The 21,478-nt window shown below is 44.8% G+C and overlaps 1 protein-coding gene across 1 annotated transcript in view; it reads left to right on the top strand.

Moving 5' to 3' along the window:
* The window catches only part of fabp (fatty acid binding protein), a 43,287-nt gene extending 25,821 nt beyond the window's left edge, over positions 1-17,466 (top strand). Inside the window, exons 2-4 of the mRNA XM_080267160.1 lie at positions 11,105-11,277; positions 15,548-15,661; positions 16,935-17,466. Coding sequence (XP_080123286.1) covers positions 11,105-11,277; positions 15,548-15,661; positions 16,935-16,988 — 341 coding nt within the window. The 3' untranslated portion in view covers positions 16,989-17,466. The remainder of the gene's footprint in view (positions 1-11,104; positions 11,278-15,547; positions 15,662-16,934) is intronic.
* The last annotated feature ends 4,012 nt before the right edge of the window (positions 17,467-21,478 follow it).

The following is a 21,478-nucleotide window of genomic DNA, read 5'->3' as shown; positions in this document are numbered from 1 at the left end:
ATTTTTTCTGCTGTATTAACGATAATTTCCCTCAAGCATACATCGTTCACTCTGGTTCTTCAGTTTGTGGGTTTAGCGTTACTTTCTGACTGAATAAATGTATTACTTTTAATTTGATGTATTACAGAAGTTACTGTTAAAGTTGAATCCTCGAAGTGGTTCCTTCCGAATGTATATAATATTGTCAAGTACCGTATATGCTTGAAAAGTGTAAAATCTGAAGAGAAAAATGTGCGGAAACCTAGATCCTTACATTTCTGGGATGGAGGAAAATGGATTAAAGATTAGTGCCTTGGATGTCTGAGATGGGGGGGGGGGGATGCGGTACCGGTACGAAAATTAGCTCTGATACCTTGCATGGCTGAGAGGGAAAAACAGTTCGACCTGCCAGTCGTATCATTTCAGCTTGGTTGTGGTGACGATAATTATGATGATGATGGGGGGGGGAGTCACGAGAGGGATTTAATTGTTTGTGAATCCTGGCCCAGAGATTGAGAAAAATGCTCGGTCTGCCAACCACCTCATCTTAACCTCGGGAAGTGGTATGTGTAGAAATCCTCAACTTAACATTACGTTACTGGCTGGCCAGGAATTAAGGAAGTGTGGCAGGCTAGTGAGACCATAGCAGCAGGCCTCACGGGTAGATGACTCAGGTTCGGCTGTGTTCTTGCCAAGTCATCTCTGACATAACTTTTTTTAGCTGATGTGCTGTAGATACCATGTGCTAATTATGGATGGCTTGTAAATTAGTGGGGGCTGTGACACAGTTACTGTTCATCAAAATTATAATTGTTGATCGATTTTTTTTTTTTTTTTTTTTTTTTTTTGACTGGTTTGGTGTGAAGCTTTAACTTTCTATCTGGTCCGCTACGAAGATGTGTCGGATGTCGGACGTTAATTTAGGGTGATATGTACTGTATATTACCCCAAATTGCGCACAAAATTACTAAACAAATTATACTTGGTCGATTTTCGTAAAAAACTTTGAATAACTAATAAAACATTGAAAATAGTATAGGGTTTCACAGCTTATGCATTTACACGATGTTTGTAGTTTCACGCTTATGTCAGTAGGTAATCACGGTATGTAGTTAATTACTGGTATCGCACGGCTCCTCAGTGAACCCGTGAACACTGATAACACACTTCTCACTTTAACTGGTATATCACCAGATGATTTTATTAAAATTGGAAGAGCCTGTAGTAATGACCAGGTTAATAAAGGTGTTATATAGCGCCTTCAGCTCGGAAAGTCTCGTCAGAGCTGAATGCAATCGTCTGAAGACTGCAAAAACATCTGTAGAAATACATCTTGGTAGTGAAGGAGTTTACTACGAATCATTATTTCAGGCACCATGTGCAGACAAGTCTTTCCAAAGTTGGATGAATACTCTACGTGATGGAAAAATGGAACCATATGAAACATGCAGTAGTCGAGGTAGAATTATCATTATATTTCGCCAGTTGCACATTTTCATCCAACGTAATTGGGAAGATAATTCCCTTGTTAAAAAAAAAAAAGTTACAGCTAACCCCACATTACCTCATCGAAGTGTAAGGGCCTTAGGCTAGGCTATCGTAGGCCATTACATTTAAATCTGGATCCGGCGACATTGTTAGTTTATTATTGTGACCTCGATAGTATTATCCAGTTTAGGGAAGACTTCCTGTAGTGATGAGGTAAATGAAAGCTCTATCTGACCTTCAGTTCTAAAAGTTTCTCCCAAACAGAGAAAAATGATCTGATCGTAACACGAGTAAAAAATAAATAACCTTTGTCGATCTGCAGACCTCATACGAGGCACAGAAGTGGTCTGAACGGGCGAAGCTGCAAACTTCATCGTAAAGTACAATTTGCATGGTTATTAACATGACACAGGGGAGGTAAACTACCTTACATAGAATCAGACCAGCAGAGGTTAAGGGTTTAACATTTGTTGACAGCCTACTTCCTTTGATGTCATTGATCGAAAAACTTCACTTCAGTTTTTTGGGGTCGACCCTATGCAAGGCTGTCACCCCGAGAGGGGCTCTCTAACCACTAGACCACCGGGCGCAATGTACGTTGTCACCAATTTTACCGGTAGTTTTCATCTGGCAGCGAACGCACGTAGTGAATCGTGCCAACATTCATGACGCTATTACCCACACGTGTACAGTCGGTGATGAAAGTTCTATTAATACTTCACCTCTGCCCATTTTAATTTGGTATTATCAGAGAGAGGCTTGGTATGTTTATTGACCATTTCTTTTGCTTGCTTATACTCCGAAACTGAAAGAGATTGGGTTTATTTCTCAGCGTATAGATGATCCTGTGTATATAATTGTTCAGAGAGGATAGTGACCTACTACAGTATGTGACCCACGTGTGAAGCAGACGCAGTGGAATTGTAGGCGAACTTTTCCCCCACACTGTACACCATCACGGTACGTAGGGTTGACGTCGTAGTTAGGCAAGCCTCACATATCCTGCCGCACATCTTAAATTATTTTCCCTCGCGTAATATATTCATTTGAATGGTTTTTACTGAAGACCCTAATCAAGTGTAATGATGTGTTTTTAGTTTATTCTTCCTGATGCCAGACGATATGATTTTGATGAGGAGACCCCCTTCGTAGTGAAGAGGGTTATTAAAGGTTTTATCTAACCTCTCCTGTTCGAAGTCTCATAAGCTGGGGGGGGGGGTGATCGTTTGTTGGTGTCCTGATCAGAATGAAAATTACGTCGTGGGATTGGAGTATAATTCTTGTATGTTGTCAATGTACAGTATATTGTTTATGCGGACCTATTGATCGGTTGTAAGAACCTATTAATACAGTAACTAGCTTGTGCTTTTAGTAAAAAATTTGTGCAGATAATACTTTCTTTCTTTGTGTATGTGTGTGGGGGGGGGGGGGAAGATAAAGCTGAAACTACTATTCCTCGTTTGCTCCCCCCCCCCTCTCTCTGAGTGGGGTCATCTCTGGTAGAAGTGGGGGCACCAGCAGCGTCTGACCACCCCTCATGATTGTATGGTGAATGGGCTCCTTAATTCCGTTACTGTCGTATCTTGTTACGGTGTGCTTCCCCGTACCCTCTAGCATGAAGGCGTCTAGGCATGGGAACAGCGCAGCCACGCTCGGGTCATCATCGTCTTTGTCATCATAGTAGCTAGTAACCTTATTTCCCATGCGTTTGTCATCATTATTATTATTCTAACTTTATACAGTACATCACTAATTTCATCGCCACCAACATTATCATCACTCTTAACACTACTAGTAGTATATGGTTCGGGAGGGATTTGTTCTCATATTTTTTGGGGTGAGAAGGATGTTATTTACCCTTCAGTTCCAGGACGTATGATGTGGGAGAACTTGAGTGGATGTCAGTCCGTCACTTTTTTTTTTTGACGCAAGGTGCTTCATTCCCATAAACTTTTAGCGAAACCCCGTGATACGGCCCTCAACTGGTCCCGCAGTCTAATTTTTTTTTTTTTTTAATAACTTTATTCCTGTGACCTAATGGCTATCTTTATATATCAGGTTAGATAGGATTCATGATAGTGAAGCGGTTAATGAACTCAGCTCGGTAAGTCACGCCAAAATGGAATGAATTCGTATGAAGGTAGCAAGAATGAAATGTAAAAAGACGCCATCATAGTGAACGAGTTCATTCATCCTTTACGATGACGTCTTTCCATGTTTAATAGTATGTTCCTTTGTATAGGGGTAGAACGGGAAAATCTCTCATTACTGGATTGCTTCAGAACGAGAGATGCGTCCTAGTTGAATAAAATTGTCTATGCTAGGTTTAGACATGACGGTTTTGTAGTGAATGGTTTGATATTTTGACATTTGTGAATTATTTAAAAGTTTCAAATGGTTTAAGTTGTTGTTAGAACTGTCTTGTTTCTCCAAAAATGGAATACAAGTTTATGCAGTGAAATGCCCACAGTGACAAGACACCACAGGGACGTCGCGACACCCATCCCAGGGGGAGACCATGGAGGGGCTCTGAGGGCGCAGTGCCCAGGCAGTATGGGCCTATGTCCCCTACTACCTTGTGCTCCTTTTCCCCTCAATGGACCCGGCGAGATCTACTGTGCTGGTGCATTATCCTCCAGCTGGACCAGCCCTCGCCAGGTTTGGGGTGGGACTGATACTTCAGTCCCAGACAGCACGCGAGTTATGGCCACTAGCTGCACTAGGCTCGAGACGGCCACTAGCCCCTCACTAGCTGCATCCTCCCCCTTTGCAGAAGCCAGTGACAGCCAGTAGCCGCACTAGGGGAGAGACGGACACTGTCCGCTCTCCTTCTGCAGCTGCCTCCGGAGCTGGACCTCGGTGACAGCCACAAGCTGCACCAGCGGCCAAGTGACAGCCACTAGCTGCACTTTGCCTACCATCCCCTCCCCTCCCAGGACCTTGGTGACGGCCATTAGTCACACCCGTGAGCAGTTGACGGCTGTCAGCCACACTCCGCCCACAGTCCACTTGGAGAACAAGGCCCCGGTGACGGCCACTAGCTGCGCCAGAGGATGGGCAACAGCCACTAGCCGCACCTTCCCTCACAGGACCTCGGTGACAGCCATTAGCTGCACCTGTGGACAGATGATGGCCACTAGCTGCACCTCGCCCTCAGTCCTGTCAGGAAGTCGGGCCCTGGTGATGGCCACTAGCCACACCAACAGGAGAGAGACGGCCACTAGCCACCCTACCCCTGTTGCCCTTGGGACCTCTGTGGCGGCCACCAGCCATGCCAGGCAAAGACCAGACACCACCCATCCCTCGCCCCCTGTGACTTCCCCTCCTTAGGACATCCCTTGCTTGGTCCACCCCTCCTGCAGCTGAGTGGGACACCCCTCATGTTCTCCCACAGAGGCAGTCCTCAGGAGGAACTACCCTGTCTAGAAGAGGTCTGGCAAGGCCCAACTGTGACTCCGGGAGCATGAGCAGTGCAGCTGGCGCCTAGACGAGACCACCCGCTGTTGGATTCCTGAAGGAGAGGATGCCGCAGGCCTCCCCTGACAGCAACCCAACCCGAGGGAGACCGCAGTCCCCGGACTCCCCGAGGCGCCTCCAGGACCCCAGGGCGTGACCTCCCTAGCCCCAGAGGATATCGACCTCCTCCCCAGCGTAGACACAGACAAGCGGGCCTACTCTCCCTATTTGGCCCCAACCCTGAGGACCGAACACCCCACCGATGCCCCACTAGAGAAGGGCCCCTCTCCATGCCGCCCAGCAGCCCACTGCAGACGACGCGGCCCTTGAGGGTAGTCCGTGCCCTCTGAGGGAAGGTACACCTGACGGGACCCGTCCCACACCTGCTCGACACCTGTAGGAACCCAAGACTTCAGTAGCCCTGTCAGAGCCCTCCTACCTAGATAGTGACTTTGCACTTGAAGAGTGTATTGTGCTTTAATTGTATCTATGTTGTATTCAGTGCTGTGTGAATTTAAGGTAATACACGTGTAAGGTTGATTGACCAGAGTTTTCATGCCCTGTTCCTCTCGTGGTGTATTCTAGTTTCAGTCTCGAAAGAGAACCCCGGCTCAACAGCTAGTGTTCTTAGGGCGAGAAATTGACTTAAAAACACCTAGCATAACGTGCAGAAATGACCAAAGTCATAGGCCTTCTGTAGCTAGCCCAGTCAGTGAATTAGTCTGTAAATATGCATGTTGAAGCCAAACCTGGATGGTGTGTGTGTGTGGGGGGGGGGGTGAACGTCATTTCCATCAATGCAACTTCATGTTCAGTGAAGAACTGCTTTTTCATAGGTGGATTCATTTGATGAATAGGCTTTGGTTCAGTATGTGGCGCAATCTTTGGGTCAGGTGCAGTACGTGACATACTCTTTGGCCCAGATTCAGTCAGTGACAATAGGCCTATTTGGCTCATATGCGACACTGTACACACGGCAAAAAAAAGTATCATGCGGGAGGGGTGCGATGATATCTGAAATAATCAATATAGCTTGTGTAGTACAGTACTTGGAGAATTCATTATCATCAGAATATGCATCCAGTAACAATATCAACCATGAATTATCATATGAAACCTGTCTGACATACATACTTAAGCATGTTTGACAACAAGGGGGAAAAATCATACAAACATTTCTAGAGTCCATCGTCCATGGCGTCATATTGTTTGGGGCCAAATGTGCACCAATACTTTTTTTATAGTGTGTGCATGAGATTTGTCTCAGACCCCTGACTTAATATTTGGCTCATTTCCAGCGATGTAAAAATTATGCTACTGTCAGAGGCTTTTTTTTAAGGGGGGGGGGGAGGTAACTCGATGTCAGATTAAATTGTTTGGTAAAACTCATCCATAAAAGCCCCCGTCACACATTCCATAATCGAACCATGATAGCGCCACTAATTCAATTATTGGCGCTGTCCTGAAATTTGATCATGATAAACACTAGCAACAGTGCCACGATGGCTGTATGTATGTGTCATGATGGTTGTAAGATGGTCAAGATGGAGTCATGATTGCTGTAAGACATAGTCACGATTGGCAAATTTTCAACAGTCATGTTGTCATGAGGAGGCCACAATCACCACAATAGTGCCATGACAGTCACGCCGGTGCCATGAACTTACCACGATAGCGTTGAAAGTTAAGCTCATCCCCCCCGAGCATTTGAGCTGGATTGAAGAGATGCCCAGTCCAGTCCAGTCGCTGAGGCCACGAAAAGTGCTTAGGTCTATCGTGACTGTCATGATCCATAATTAGCTCTGTCGTGGCTCAGTCACCGTATTCTTTGGGTTATCTTGACTCCATCTAGGGACCATCGTGACACGTATTTGTTAAACATCAAATGATTGTCAGAATTATTAGCTCTATTGTGACAAATGCTTGCATCTATCGTGACACATTCGGCATAGTATTAGGGGTATTGTGACTCACTTGTAACGTTATTTTTGTCACGACAGTCACGAAAGGACCTACGACTGCCACGAGTCACGTAGCTGCAATGAAGTACAAGATAGGGTCAGGTAAGACTTACAATAGCGTTACATTGGGTACAGAAATTGGGGAGCTCCCCATTAACACTTGCGTTAATTTATCGTGGCCTCGGCTGACTGTGCTACAGGTGTCATAATCGATCATGATAGATCCATAATCAGGACCATGATGCCACTACTGATTGAATTAGTGGCACTATCATGGTTCGACTGTAGAATGTGTGATGAGGTCTTTACACATTTGCTACTCGGCCCTGTGAGATCCGAGGTGAGTAGAGATTCAGATGTTGGTATAACTTTAAGTCATAGTGAAAATGCAGATTTGACGTCTGTTGAGATCCAGATGAACATTGCAAAGCAGACGGGCAGTTTGACAGGTGGCCAACTTCCAGGGGAGGAATGCAAGTTGCAGTAGGCAACCCCGCCCTACTTCTCACACACTGAACTCGCACCTTCAAATCATTACCAGTATAATTTGCTGTTGTATTGTGTGCCATCAGACTTAGACCTTGTATTTGGAATAGCATCCAACCGATTTTTTCAGCAGTGAAAGTGCACCATCGACTTAATCGGTGTTAATTGTCACTATCAGGTGACTACCAAATGACAGTCCAAATGCCCTGTAGACCAGGAAACCATTGTGTCAGATGCCATATTGCCGTGGATGGTAACTGTCATGCTGCGTACTCAAGGCTCAACCTCTTGCTCCCTGAGTACGAGGAACTGATCTGAGGTTCTTTTCAAGACCGTGTCTAGAGCATGCAACCAGAGGAACAGGGCTCAAAAACACAGGCCAACTAATCTTACGTGTATATTTTCATACAGACATACAGTACTGGGCACAATACAAATGGGCAGTTTATACACAGTATTGTGGACACACAGGGCAAGAGTTGTGACTACAGGTGACGGGGTAACTAGGTGTTGCCCAGGTGTGAGAGGGTTTCTGTCAAGTGTGTGCTCTCTAAAGGGGCATGGGACCACTGTCGTAGGTCGGATAGTCTGGTGTGGGCTGTGGGGCTGCATAGAGGGAGGCCTTTCCCTGGAGAGACCTCGGTGAGTGTGTCGGCCTTTGAGACTGGGGCCGAACAGGGCGAGTAGGCATGCTGCCTTGCACCTGCCCTTGGTGGAGGACGGCTCACCGGCTGGTCTGGGAAGGTCTCAGCCGGGAGTCCTGGGGCGTCCCGCGATGACTGGGGGCTGCAGGCTCTCCTTTGTTGAGAGGCCATCAGGGGCTGCCTGCGGCATCTCTTCCTCTGGGAGTCCGGCAGCGACAGGTGACACAGGGGTGCTGGGTGCAGTGAACGTATCCCCAGGCTCACTATGGGGCCGCTCCAGACCCTCTCCAGCTGTGACTCCGCTGGGGAGCTAGCTCCGTTTCTTGGGGTGTGGGGAGAATGAGAGGGGCTGTCATGGGGTTTTTAAAGAGTGTACAATATTAACGAATATTATTCAATAATCTTGAGAGCAGGATAATGAATTGTCTTGTGAAAATCAAGCAGTGATTACATTATTCCAGCTTACTTCGCCGATTCTCTAAGGACGAGAATTTATAAACTTTCTCAACAGTACACAGCAGAGACTAATTCCTCACAATTTCTATTTGATAGTACTGTTAGCCTCTGGAGAAAGTGACTCCATCCCTGACAATCAATAACTAATGCTATTAATGATAAGTTCTTGTTGATGCATTAACTCCTGGTTGCACAACGGATTTTAAGCTAAATACAACAGGACTGGCCTAAGTACCAGTTATGAATAATACAAAGCGTTTATGCAAGCTAGGAGCTGCAACTAGAATAAGCTTATGGAGAAATAAAACACAAATTTACATTACATTAAGCTCATGAAAACTTAAATTTATTGATTACAACGAAATAAATTTACGTTACATTTCAAAATGAATTTAAAATAAGGAGATCGCACTCACTCGCTCACTCAAAAGCTAACTCTTAAACCTAGGAAAAAAACAAAAAGAAATACTGGTCAGAAAAGTGGACAAAGCGGATGACTGGGCGTCGTTGCTGAGGAAGGACACTGCACACGCTGAGCCTCTCGCCAATCACGCTAGGTGGGAATACGGCGGCGGCGGGAACTAGGCGTCGTTGCTGAGGAAGGACGCTGCCACACACACTACCTGCTTCCTCGGCACTCAAATCTTGACTAATTCAAATTGTGGGAGAGAGGCGAGTATCGTGGCCACACTTGCTAACGGCCAACGAGTGTGAGCGATACACACCCACAATTCACTCAGCGAAGGTGCTAACATCGCGCACAAGGACGATCACTTATGAAATAGTGAAAAATGTCCTGATAAACACTCCCGATCGGGTGATTACGTGGTGGTTAAAATGAGTGATAAATACTGGTATTCCACTAGAATTCGCGGTTTCCCACCAAAGTTAATGTCACGAGTTTATTCAAATACTTAATCGCGCCAACTCGTGACAGGGGCGTCCCACTCGGCCTCTGGAGGAGTGAGGCGAGCAAGGGACGCTGCCCTCGGTGGGCATCGCATGGGTTGCAGACAAGGGAAGTACGGTGGATGTTCCCTCCCCGGCAGGCATGGTGGGTGCCGCCGCGGTTCCACTAGACCCTGGGCAGGTGAGAGGAGGACAGTGGCCATCTTCTTTCCGGCAAGCACGGTGGGTGTTGCCACGGTCCTGCTCCCTATGGGGGCTGCAGATGAGGGAAGTACGGTGGACATTCCCTCCACGACAGGCACGGTGGGTGCTGCCGCTGTTCTGCCTTGCCCTGGGAAGACAGGTGAGAGGAGTACAGTGGCCATCCTCTACCTGGCGAGCACAGTGGGTGTCACCATGGTCTTTTTTCCAGTGGGGGCTGCAGGTGAGGGACGTACAGTGGATGTTCCCTCCCTGAAGAGCACAGTGGGTGTCGTCACGGTCCTGCTTGGGACTGTAGGTGAGGGACGTACGGTAGACATTCCCTCCCCGACAAGCACGGTGGGCGTCTTTGCAGTCCTACGGGGGGTAGTAGATGAGAGGAGTACAGTGGCCGTCCTCTCCCTGACGAGCTCGGTAAGTGTCGTCACAGTCCTACTTGGGACTGCGGTTACATCAGTCCCTCCCCGATCCTGGCGAGTGCTGGTCTGGGTAGAGAGTAGTGCAGTGGGCGGCATACCTCCTGCAGGCTCCGTTGAGGGGAAGAGGGGCACATGGTGGCGAGGGACGTATGCCAGTCTTGCTCGGGCCCTTTCTGCGCCTCCCTGTGGTCTCCCCTTGGTGCTGGTATTTCAGTAACCAAATAGCCAACAGTTGGAGGTCTGGTAGGGTGGTAGGTTAAAGTGCACCAGCCGAATGTGGATGATAAAGGTTAAGGTACAAGGAGTTGGTAGGTTTATTGCTGCTCAGGGGAGTGCAGTTATCACATGCCATTTAGGTCCATGTGATGAAGAGTAAGGGCATCAGGTGACAAACTGGCAGTTTACTGTATGTGAGGCAAACACCTAGTCTAGCATATGATGCGATTTGCTAAAATACAAACTACATAATATATCTTTGTGGTGTCATTATGAACTGGTGTGACATTTTTCACACTAGTAGCCTATCACATCAGAATGTGTAAGAGGGTCAGGTAACGGGAGTGTAAAGTAATATAAGGAAAATTGGTTACCGGTACATAGAAATTTCTGATTTACCAAAAAATTGCTTTAAGTAAGATTTCAAGTTATTGGGATTCTGATTTCATTCATTCATCATCCAATCCTACTTTGCCCCATGAGGAGCGTAGGAGCCCGGGGCTAGACAAGTTGGTCCTGACATTTAAGATGAGAGGGACCAGCCTCACTCATCCCTGAGTGGCATTATGTGAGCAGTAAACCCCAACCATCCCTTGGATATAAACCTTCACTGGCTTAACCCGATTGGGGCGTTCTGATTTACTTTTTAAAAATGTTCCTGAATAAGGAGAAGGTACTGGTAACACAGCAGTATTTCCCTGTAAAATAAAAAACAGTCCCTGCATTCTGGTACCTACGGGTCATTTTGAACAGTTGTATCCGTACTTACTAAGTGTTTTATAGATTCATCACTGTCATCCTTTATTTTACTGCCATGTGTAATGGTCTTCAGTAACTGAAATAAGGTGTTTTTGTAATCTGTGCTGGTGAGTTACTTATACTGTTGCAGGTGTGGGGTTGGTGATGCGAAAGATGGGCAATGCTGCCACGCCAACTGTGGAGATCACTGAAGAGAATGGAGTTTACACCATGAAGTCCATCACCACCTTTAAAACAACAGAGATTAAGTTCAAGCTGGGGGAGGAGTTTGAAGAAACCACTGCTGACGGCCGCATTGTCAAGGTATATGCTGTGTGTGTGTGTAATTATATAATATATATATATATATATATATATATATATATATATATATATATATATTATATATATATATATATATATTATATATATATATATATATATTATATATATATATATATATATATATATATATATATATATATATATATATATATATATATATATATATATATATATATATATATATATATATATATATATATATATATATATATATATATATATTATATATATATATGTATATTATATATATATATATATATATATATATATGTATATTATATATATATATATTATATATATATATATATATATATATTATATATATATTATATATATATATACATATATATATATTATATATATATATATATATTATATATATATATATATATATATATATATATATATATATTATATATATATATATATATTATATATATTATATATATATTTTAGGTCGGTTTCCTGTCCTAGAAACACCTGGCGTGTAGTGGAGTCCTTTTCTAGACAGGGGCTAGAACACAAACATAAGAGGAGCAGGACATAAAAACTCCGGGCAACAACCTAGAAGTGTATTCACCAATTCTAAATTACAGGAATGGCAGACAGTCTCACAATATTTGTTACATCAGTCCTTGGACTGCTGATTAGTTTGAGAGTATCGTGCAGGACACGAGTGAGGCAGTCTGTATTATTATATCAGGGTGAGTGCGTGTTGGGATAGTTCACTGTCTCTCAGTGCCGTATGTTTGGGGGGGGGGGGAAGGTTAGATCTAGAGATTCCTCTGCACACAGTCTCTCGCTTTGGTGGCTCCCGGTTCTGTGAGAGTTCCTTGATTCACTGTTAAATACTCGTTCTAAGAGTCTTGCCGAGTGTGAGTCTGGTCATTGGGGGAGGCGGAGCTAAGTTGCACGATAGGTTGGCACAATCACAAGGGGGGGGGGAGATCACAGGTGGCTTGTCACCATTGCACTGAATGGGAGTTTTCACGTCTTTCCACATGGCACTGTAAGTCACTTATTCACATACACACACACACACACACACACACACACACACACACACACACACACATCTGAGTCACTTAGTCCTGGGCAAGGGTGAGAGTCGTTTCCTTCAGGTTGGGTGTGGTGAGGGGCCCCTTGTGTTGGGGGTGGTGGACAGAGGTGTGGCTCACAGGACACGGGCCAAACAGCTTTTCCAGGCGTTCCTGTATACAGCTGGTGGGAGAGCGATGTCGTTTGGGGAGGAAACTGGGGAGGTCTCACCCTGGGGTGCTGGGGGCACCATCAGGATCCCAGAGACTGTGGTCCCCTTCATGGTGTCCCACTGTCAGGGCAGGGCTGCAGTGTTGTTCCGGGGAGGGGTCTGTCAGGGGCAGGTCGTCTTCAGGCACCAGTTGCAGGGGAAGAACAACCCCGGGGATAATACAGGGCCTCGCCACCAGTCCCAGAACAGGTCACTCTCTGTCTGGGGGCTACCACACTTGACTATACTACAGCTGCAGGGGGCGAGGGGCTTTGGTAACTACCCTCCCTGGTGTGGCAGGAGGCCATCGCCGAGGTCCCTTGGGCAACAGGAGGAGGGCGGCTGGAGGCCGTCCCAACCCTGTCGGCGTGGCAGGAGGCTGTCGCCGGGGCCCGACTTCCTGATGGGACTGCAGACGGAGTGCGGTTGGAGGCCGTCGCCTGAGTCCTGTATGAAGGGCGATGTGCGGGCGTCGAGCGGCTGGAAGCAGTCTCCTGTCTGCAGACGCGGCAGGAGGCCATTGCCATTGTCGTGTCCTCCGTGTCTCCTGTGGGTGGAAAGGGGACGTACACTTCTTCCCCCGTGTACGACTGGAGGCCATCACAGGCCCTGCAGGTGGAGTGTGTAGTCCAGGTGGAGTGGCTAGAGGCCGTCTCTAGGGCGGAGCGGCTGGAGGCCGTCTCCTGGTATGAGCAGCAGGAGGCCATCTCTAAGGGAAAGCGGCTGGAGGCCATCTCTGGGGCACTGTGTGGAGTGTAAAGTTCAGCTCCACCCCGATCCTGACGCAGGCTGGGCTGACGAGAGGATAATTCGCCTGGGCTGAGGTGTTCGGGTTGGGCCTGTTCCAGGGAGTAGGGGCGCGCGGCTACTAGGGACTTGCGCTCATATAGCATGGATGTCCCGCTCGCTCCGATTAACCCTCCGTTGCTGCCTCCTGGGGGTGTCGTGCTGCTGCTGGATGTTGTCATTTCAGTAGCAATTTCCAGACAGCCCAAATTTGCCCACTCCAATGGGCCATGCTTCCATTCGCTCACCATTCAAGCCCCTGGAATCCTGGCTTTATCTGATAAGCCAGAAACATTCACCACGTTCTGTAGCTTCACACAAACGCATCCGATAGTCAGTCTGGATGATGTCACATTAAAAAGGGATGCCAAATCCCTGATCATGCGCTTCTCCTCACAGCACTCATCCAGCCATCTCTGTCCTGTCAGTCTCCTCACCGACTTCCAAACCTCTCTTCCTCACACACTTATCCACCATATCTCACCACCACCTCCTTGGCCTATCTCGCTGCCTCCTTCCTTCAGATTCACCCAGATATGCCTTTTCCACCACTCTATTGTTATCCATTCTCTCCACATGACCATACCATCTCAGTACACTCTCTTCGATTTTGGTGTCCACAGACTTCGTCACTCCAGATCTGCAAGCCCCGTGCAGCTGCAGCACCCAAGCCCCTGCTTCCCATCAAGGCCCCCACTGCACCAGCTCCCTTCCCTCCTTATGTTACTCCACCTTCCACTTCTCCTGCACACTCTTCCTTTTCCATCACTGTACCCAGATATTTGAACTCTCACAAACTCCAGTCTCTCTTCCATTCACTGCAACATCACACAGAGTCACCATCTCTCTGTGCAACCATTACTTAACTCCCCTCTATATTTACTGTCAAGGCACGATGCTCACAGACAGCAGAACTCTGTACCAGTCCACCAAGTTCCCGTCTGGCACCTGCAAGCAGCACTGCATTGTCAGCACACAGCAAACTTGAGACACTCCATCCATCATTACCCACCACCAATGCCACCCCCCTCTCCATCACTTGTGCCTTCACTTCTCTCATCACCCTATCCATATATAGAACAACCATGGGGACATCACGCAACCTTGTCGCACGCCCACACTGATCATGAACCATTCACTTAGATGCCCGTTAACCCCTACACATGCTTAACTAGTCATAAAAACTTGACGGCACCTATAATCGCGGCGCACGACTCCGGGGTCGTTATCGTACCCTGGCAACCTACCATTCAAAAGTGCGTCCGATTTCGTATTATACATGATTCATATTATTATGCACGAATATTATTATACACGGACATATTATACGCGATTCACATGCGACTTATACACAAAATCAGACGCACTTTTGAATGGTAGGTTGCCTGGGCACGATAACAACAACCTCAGAGTCTGGCGCCGCGACTATAGTCGCTTACCAGCTACCCCATACATGTGCAAAACCTTCCTCAGTCCTTCTGTCTACTTTGTTGCATGTTTTTTCCAGATCCATGAATGCCACAGACACTTTATAGCCCCTCTCACAAGCCCTTTCCACTATCTGACTCACTGCAAATATTTGATCGATACATCCTCTGCCATGCCCAAACACTGCACTTATTTTTGTTTGTGATAAAAGCCTCTAATGTGGGTTCCATCCTGCCCCCACTAATGCTAGGTGGGTGCATGTGGCTTTGTGAACTTATAGGTGTACTTGAAGAATGTAAAAGAACAGAAGTACCGTGCCAATAGTTGTTCCTGTGGTCCCAGGCTCACCAGACAGTCTAATGGATTGCAGTTAGAAGTTGCCATTCTGCCATCTACCATCCCCTTTTCAGGGAATAGGGATGTTTGTATTATCAAGGTGCAAAGCCACTTTGTTACACTGGTGCTGCTGAGTGGAAATTCCTTCTTCTGCATCATTGAGGTAACGATAAAGAAAAATGAGAGAACAAACAGAACTTATCAAAGTTGTAAGTGAAGAAAAAATAATAAATAAATCAGCCAGTATATCAAAATGATATGCCTCTCTGAGTGATGGGCTTTGTGATAGACCAACGACAACTGCACAAATATTTTTAAAGGCAGGAACAAATCTTTAACTGCTCCTGGGCTGTGACTGTCTGCTCGCTTGTTGTAACTGATTTTTAGATAAAGTTAGAGGAAAGTTATTTATGGCAGTTAATATTAATGCAGTGTTTTAATCCTCCACAGTCCACCATCACCCTGGAGGGTAACAAGATGACACACAATCAGATTGGAGATAAGGAGAAGAACGAGAAGGATTCTGTTCTCATCCGAGAATTTACAGACACAGAAATGAGAATGGTAAGTTTTGTTCTCATCTGAGTTAGACACAGAAATGAGAATTTCTGTGTCTGTGTCTGTGTGTAAATTGCAGAGACATGCATATGTTTATGTATGCATACAGTACACGGAGGAATAGTCTCATATCACTAGGCATACATGGCCTACAGTACAGGAAGGCAGAAAGAAAGTGTCACCTAACAAGCTTTGATGAGTGTACACATGACTTGCAGAATCCACTTTGTTCAGTGGGGAGGGGGGGGAGGAACATTACTGGGATTTTTTTTTTTTTTTAATGAACAATGTTTGATTGCATAGTATTACGTTGAAGTTGGGTAGAATATAATTGTAATAGTACAGTACGGTGATGCCCAAACAGGTTTTAACCTATGATGGCCTTCAGCAGCTTATAGTCTACTTTGCTGTATGTGTAGGTTGTACAGATTAAGTAGGACTAGAGATGGTAGGATACAGGAAAGATGTGGAAGAAGAAGCCATGGATGAAAGAGTACAAGTATGTGATGTTGGGTAAGTTCACCACAGATGGGTGGATGTGATCACATGAAAATTAGATGTACTGTAGTTTGTATGGTGAAAAATGTATTTGAAAATGACGTTCATGGGATAAAATCAGGAGAAAACCTTAAATTTTCATATTTTTCCATATATTTATTTATTTTATTTTAAAGTGAAAGATTATTACCCACATAATGGCTCTTTTGTCATTAACTACTTAAAGGGTAGCAGAAAACTTGTATTTTGCTCTGACTAAATGTAAACTATGGTATTTTACTGGAAGAATATCTCACTTTGTCCAGGGGTTAAACGTTACTGTAGGAATGTGGAATGTAGAACTAAAAACTCCCACTTCTGATATGGACATGGGGATGTGGCCAACCCACCATCCTAGAGTTGGAGTCTTTATAACTAATATTTTGATTTGCAAGAAGAACAAGATACAAAGGACGTTTCTGCACACTCTCTTCATTGTCCATCCTGCAAAAACAGATCGCAGTACTGTAATTTCCTTTTTGCTACTAGGAATAGGAGACATGGGATTTCTTCAGTTTGCTTACAAATAAAAAATGTAAGTTACAACGGGGAATTAGGAGTCCCTCTCAAGCATCTGTATTGGTAGTAGTCTCGGCTTCCTTGGCTTGAGGATGGGGTAAGGGTTCGTATCTTTCAGTTTATCCTAAAAGGACAATATTGTTGATGCATGTATGCATGGGAAACAAGACTCATCGTGCACATTGTGTTAATATTGTATTAATATATGACATTCATGTTTCAGGAATGCAAGGTTGATGACATCGTGTGCAAGCGTGTGTACAAGCGTTTAGAGTGAAAAACTCATCAGTGTCACCTTTATCTAATGTGATTTTTCTGTTTTCACTTTTTGTTTAACCACTGGTGGTAAGTGTCAGGCACAGTATTAAGGAAAGGAATGTGAAACTTATTTAGAAATGAAACAAAAATTTATTTTAAAGTATTTTCATTAAGTTTCGAAAGTACAGACCTTATGTTTGTTGCAGCAATACTATTCATTGTTCTTTCACTTGGCTGATAGAGAAATGTTTTGCTCAAAGTAGGTTGAAATGTTTTGCATTTAACTATAGTATTTAGTATGCATGTCCAATTATTCATTCCAAATCTTTATATTGGTTTCAAAGTCCATTAGATATTACATGAAAACTTTTGTTCACTCTTGGTTCTTCTCATTATGTATTTAGATCACTTGTATAATATATAATACAGTACTGGCTTTATGAATTTTTATTAAAATTGATAGTTTTGTAATCTTTATATTAAATATTCGTCTTTCATTCGAGTTTCTTTTGTTAAAGGAGTGTTATTGTGTGAGTTTAAGATATGGTAAAGGTGGGGGCAGAAGCCATGAGGTGCTTTATGTTTGATTTTGCTGTTTGGACCTGTGGCAGGTTATCCATTAACTGTTCTGGGATACAAGGCCACTGTGTCATCCTGGATACCACAGTTACCTCTCGTAGGTATTACTGTTGGTACTGGTAGTCAATTTACCTGTCAGTCCAGAAAGTGTGGAGACATCTGAGTGGAGTGGTGCCAGTTGCCCACACCAGGATTCAAACCTTGGCACTAACAAGCCAGCAGCATCATAGGTATCAATATTAACTGGTAGGTTATTGTGGCATAAAGTTGTAAAATGCAAATTAATGGTAGTATGCAGAGGTTGTCAGACTGACAAATGAGGAAGTGAAGTATTGTTGTGGTGTGGATGTGATAGGAAGAGTTAGGAGAAACACACTGAGGTGGTTTGGCCATGTGGAAAGGATGGAGAGCGAGAGACTGATGAGGAGGGTGCAGTGAGTGAGGTGTAGGGGGGAAGAAGGAGGGAGAGGCCAAGGCTGAGATGGGGGGATGAAGTGGAGAGGTACATGAGAGGGGAGGAGTGTGAGCTGGGAGTAGGACAGTGAAATGGCGGGGGATGGCGACATGGAGGCGATTTGTTTGTGGCCACCCCTTATGGGGACAAGCATCTGGCAGTACACTCGAACTTCGATTTAAGGGACTTCATATTCTACCGGACAAACGGATAGGGCCATTCAAAAAGTCAGCTGCTTGAAACATCAATATGGTTTTTTTATACAGTACCCGTAAAATAATATTCCTAATCATATAAATAAGTGAAACAATCATTGCATTTCATAATAAGATTGTCTTTATATGTAGCAAAACAATGGACATTTTCAGGTAAGGGACAAGTTGATTCCCCATTTAGTCCCTTCGATTGAGGTTTGAGTGTATATACAGTAGATGATGCAGAGGGTGGAGTACAGAAATTTTGAATAAACCTAGAGGGATTGCTAGGCTGGACAGCCAATGGTCTTGGATAATTTCAGTCTAACCAAATGAAAAGGGGTAAGTACTGGAAAACCACAAACTAGTGCTTTAACACATTGTTGGTCAGGACATAAATTTGCCCAACTAATAATAACAGAATTGAATCAGATGGCCACATCAAATATCTCTTGCATCAAAATGGTACTTTCCAGGTGACTTTCACCACCAGCTCTATCCCTCATCCTCCAACCCTCCCTCTAACTCGCCATATTACTCTACAGTATCTTACACACCATATTGTGAACAAAACTGTCTTTATTATGTCTGGAAACAGTGGACAGTGTTCTTGCGCAAGTGTAGTGAGAAGTAGCATGTTTTCAAGGATTATTAGTCCTAGTAGAATTTTGAAAAAGTTTATACAATCACAACTCACTATCTATTAGAGTTGTGTCTGGTGGAAACCTATCACACAATGATTTACCTGGTAGTGAGGTTGATTTTTTTTTAATGCAAGGAAGAAGGACCCAAAGGCCAGGAGCCCACAAACCATTCCTTCAAAGAAAAAAAAAAAAATACAAAGCCAAATTCAGGGTTCGTTCATTTCGAGAAACCTCGACACTGCATATGAAAGACTGAGATCATAGGAAGTAGGAAATACAGACACAGGGAGACAGTTCCAGATTTGACCTGATGCCAAAAAGGAGGACTAGGAGTAATGATTAACTCTTGCATTAGAGAGTTGGACAGAAAAGGGGTGAGAGTTTCTTGCAAGACGGGTGCAATGCGCCCGTCGTAAAGGTGGAGGGATGCAGGTAGACAGTTCAGAGGAGCATTGACCATTGAAGTAGCGATAGAAAAGAGATAAAAGATGAAACAGTGCAACGAAAAGACAGAGGTTGAAAGGAGCCAGTAAGAGGAGGAGAGTTAACGAGACGAAAAGTCTGACTCCACCCTATTGAGAAGAGCTGTATGTGAGGAGCCTTCCGACACGTAAGAGTTGTACTCTGCACAGGAGCAAATAAAACCCGTGTATAAAGTCAACAACTGCAGGGGTAAAGAAAGTACGGAGTCGGCTTAGCACATTTAATCTCTTGGAAGCAGATTTTTACAAGAGATGTAATGATCTTTCAAGGTAAGTCCCAAGTGAATGAAACCCCAGGCATGTTCAAGGATGATGCTGGATATTATTAAACATTAGTGGGTACTCCTGTGGAAGATTTTGGCGGGTTGATAGGTATAAAAACAGTTTTGATGCATTAAAAACAAGATTATTTTTACCCCAGTCAGAGATACGAGCCAAGTCAGACATTAGGTGTGCCTTAGCCTCATCCCTTTCGTTGAAGTAACTTCTGAGATGGATGTTGTGGGAACCGAATGGAAAGGCGAAGGCTGGAATAATCAGCATACGAGTGGATAGGGTTAGATGTACAGCTTAGGTCATTGATGAATAAAAGGAACAGAGTTGGTGATACAGCCCTGAGAAACACCACTGTTGATAGATCTGGGAGAAGAACGATGGTCGTCTACAACAGCGGCTACAGAACGACCAGAAAGGAAGCTAGAGATGAAGGCACAGGTAGAAGGATAGAAACCGTAAGAGGGCAGTTTGGAAATTAAAGATTTGTGCAATGGCAAAGCTTTCACCAAAGTCCCGAAAGGAGGGATGACCAGGAGTCTGAAAGGTAGATGAGAGGATCGCCAGTGGAGCGTCCCTGACGGAACCCATACTGACGATCAGAAAGAAGGTTGTGATAGGAAAGATTCTTTAAAATTTTTGTTAAGAATAGACGCGAAAACTTTTGAGACAGGATATTAAAGCAAATCGACGATAGTTAGAGGGTTGGGGGTGGTCACGCTTCTTTAGGACTGGCTGAATGAATGCAAACTTCCGGCAAGAAAGTACAAAGGCAAAAGAGTTTACCTAGGCAGGGTGTATGCATAGTTCTTGAGGACAACAGGAGGGACTTCGTCATATGCCTTGTTAGTACTGAGGCCAGTGATGGCAGAAAATGTATCAGCTGAAGAAATTTTAATGTCAGCCATGAGGAAGTCAGAGGGGGAAAGTGATGGAGGAACAGCACCGGAATCGTCTAAGGTGGCGAAGAGATCTGCTTTATCTGCAGAAGAAATAGCTACGGAGCCATCTGAGTAGAGAAGAGGTGGGAGGTAAAGTTGTTAAAGATTTTTGGGAAGGTGCTAGAAGGAGCGGGAAGAATTCGAGTTGGAGAGTTGAGAGCATTTATTACGGATGAAATTATTTTAGCAGAGCGAAGAACAGACATAACACCATTCCGGGCAGAAACATAAAAATGATGTGATTCAGGGGTGGGGTTGGCTTAGGTACCTTATATGGGTCTTCTCGTTGTGGACAGAATTAGAACAAGCGTGATTAAACCAAGGGAATGTATGCTTCCAAGCCCGAGAGAATAGCCTCTGTAATGTGCAAGGCACACTCAGATGGCTTCCTGCCATGGAAGCAATAATCATTCCAGGGAAACGATTATTGCCTGAGGGCCTCCCATTCCGCAGCTCCAAAGTGTCACAGTCGTCGTTTCTTTGGAGGGTCTACAGGCCAAACAGAGAGGAAAAGATTAAGTGTAAGCTGAAAGATTAGTTGTAAGGAAGATGTCAAGTACGTTGGAGCTTTCTCCAAGGCGGTCAGTGATACGGGTGGGGTGCTGTACAAACTGCTCTCGGTCATTAAGGGTAGAAAAGATGTAGGCTTGTTCACCAGGTGGATCAGTGAAAGGAGAGGAGAGTCAGAGGTGGTGGTGAACACTGAAATCTAAAGTGGAGATTCAGAGATAGGAAAAATGGATAGAATGTGTTCCATCGTAGAAGTAAGATAGTCGAAGAATTTTTCTTAGTAGAATTAGGGGAAGTAAACAGCGCAGATATATTGAGTCCGAGAATGAAAGGAAAGTCGAAGCCAGAGAGAATCAAGTTCAGGAACACGAGAGCAAGATAAGTCGTTGCGGACCTACACACAACAGCCACCTTTGGGTTGGAAATGATAAT

Source organism: Coenobita brevimanus, chromosome 23 (assembly GCF_032717465.1).
Source record: "Coenobita brevimanus isolate Jiangsu-jjx chromosome 23, ASM3271746v2, whole genome shotgun sequence".
Classification (NCBI taxonomy): domain Eukaryota; kingdom Metazoa; phylum Arthropoda; class Malacostraca; order Decapoda; family Coenobitidae; genus Coenobita; species Coenobita brevimanus.
The sequence above is the reverse complement of the archived record's forward strand: the minus strand, read 5'-3'. Positions and strand labels throughout refer to the sequence as shown.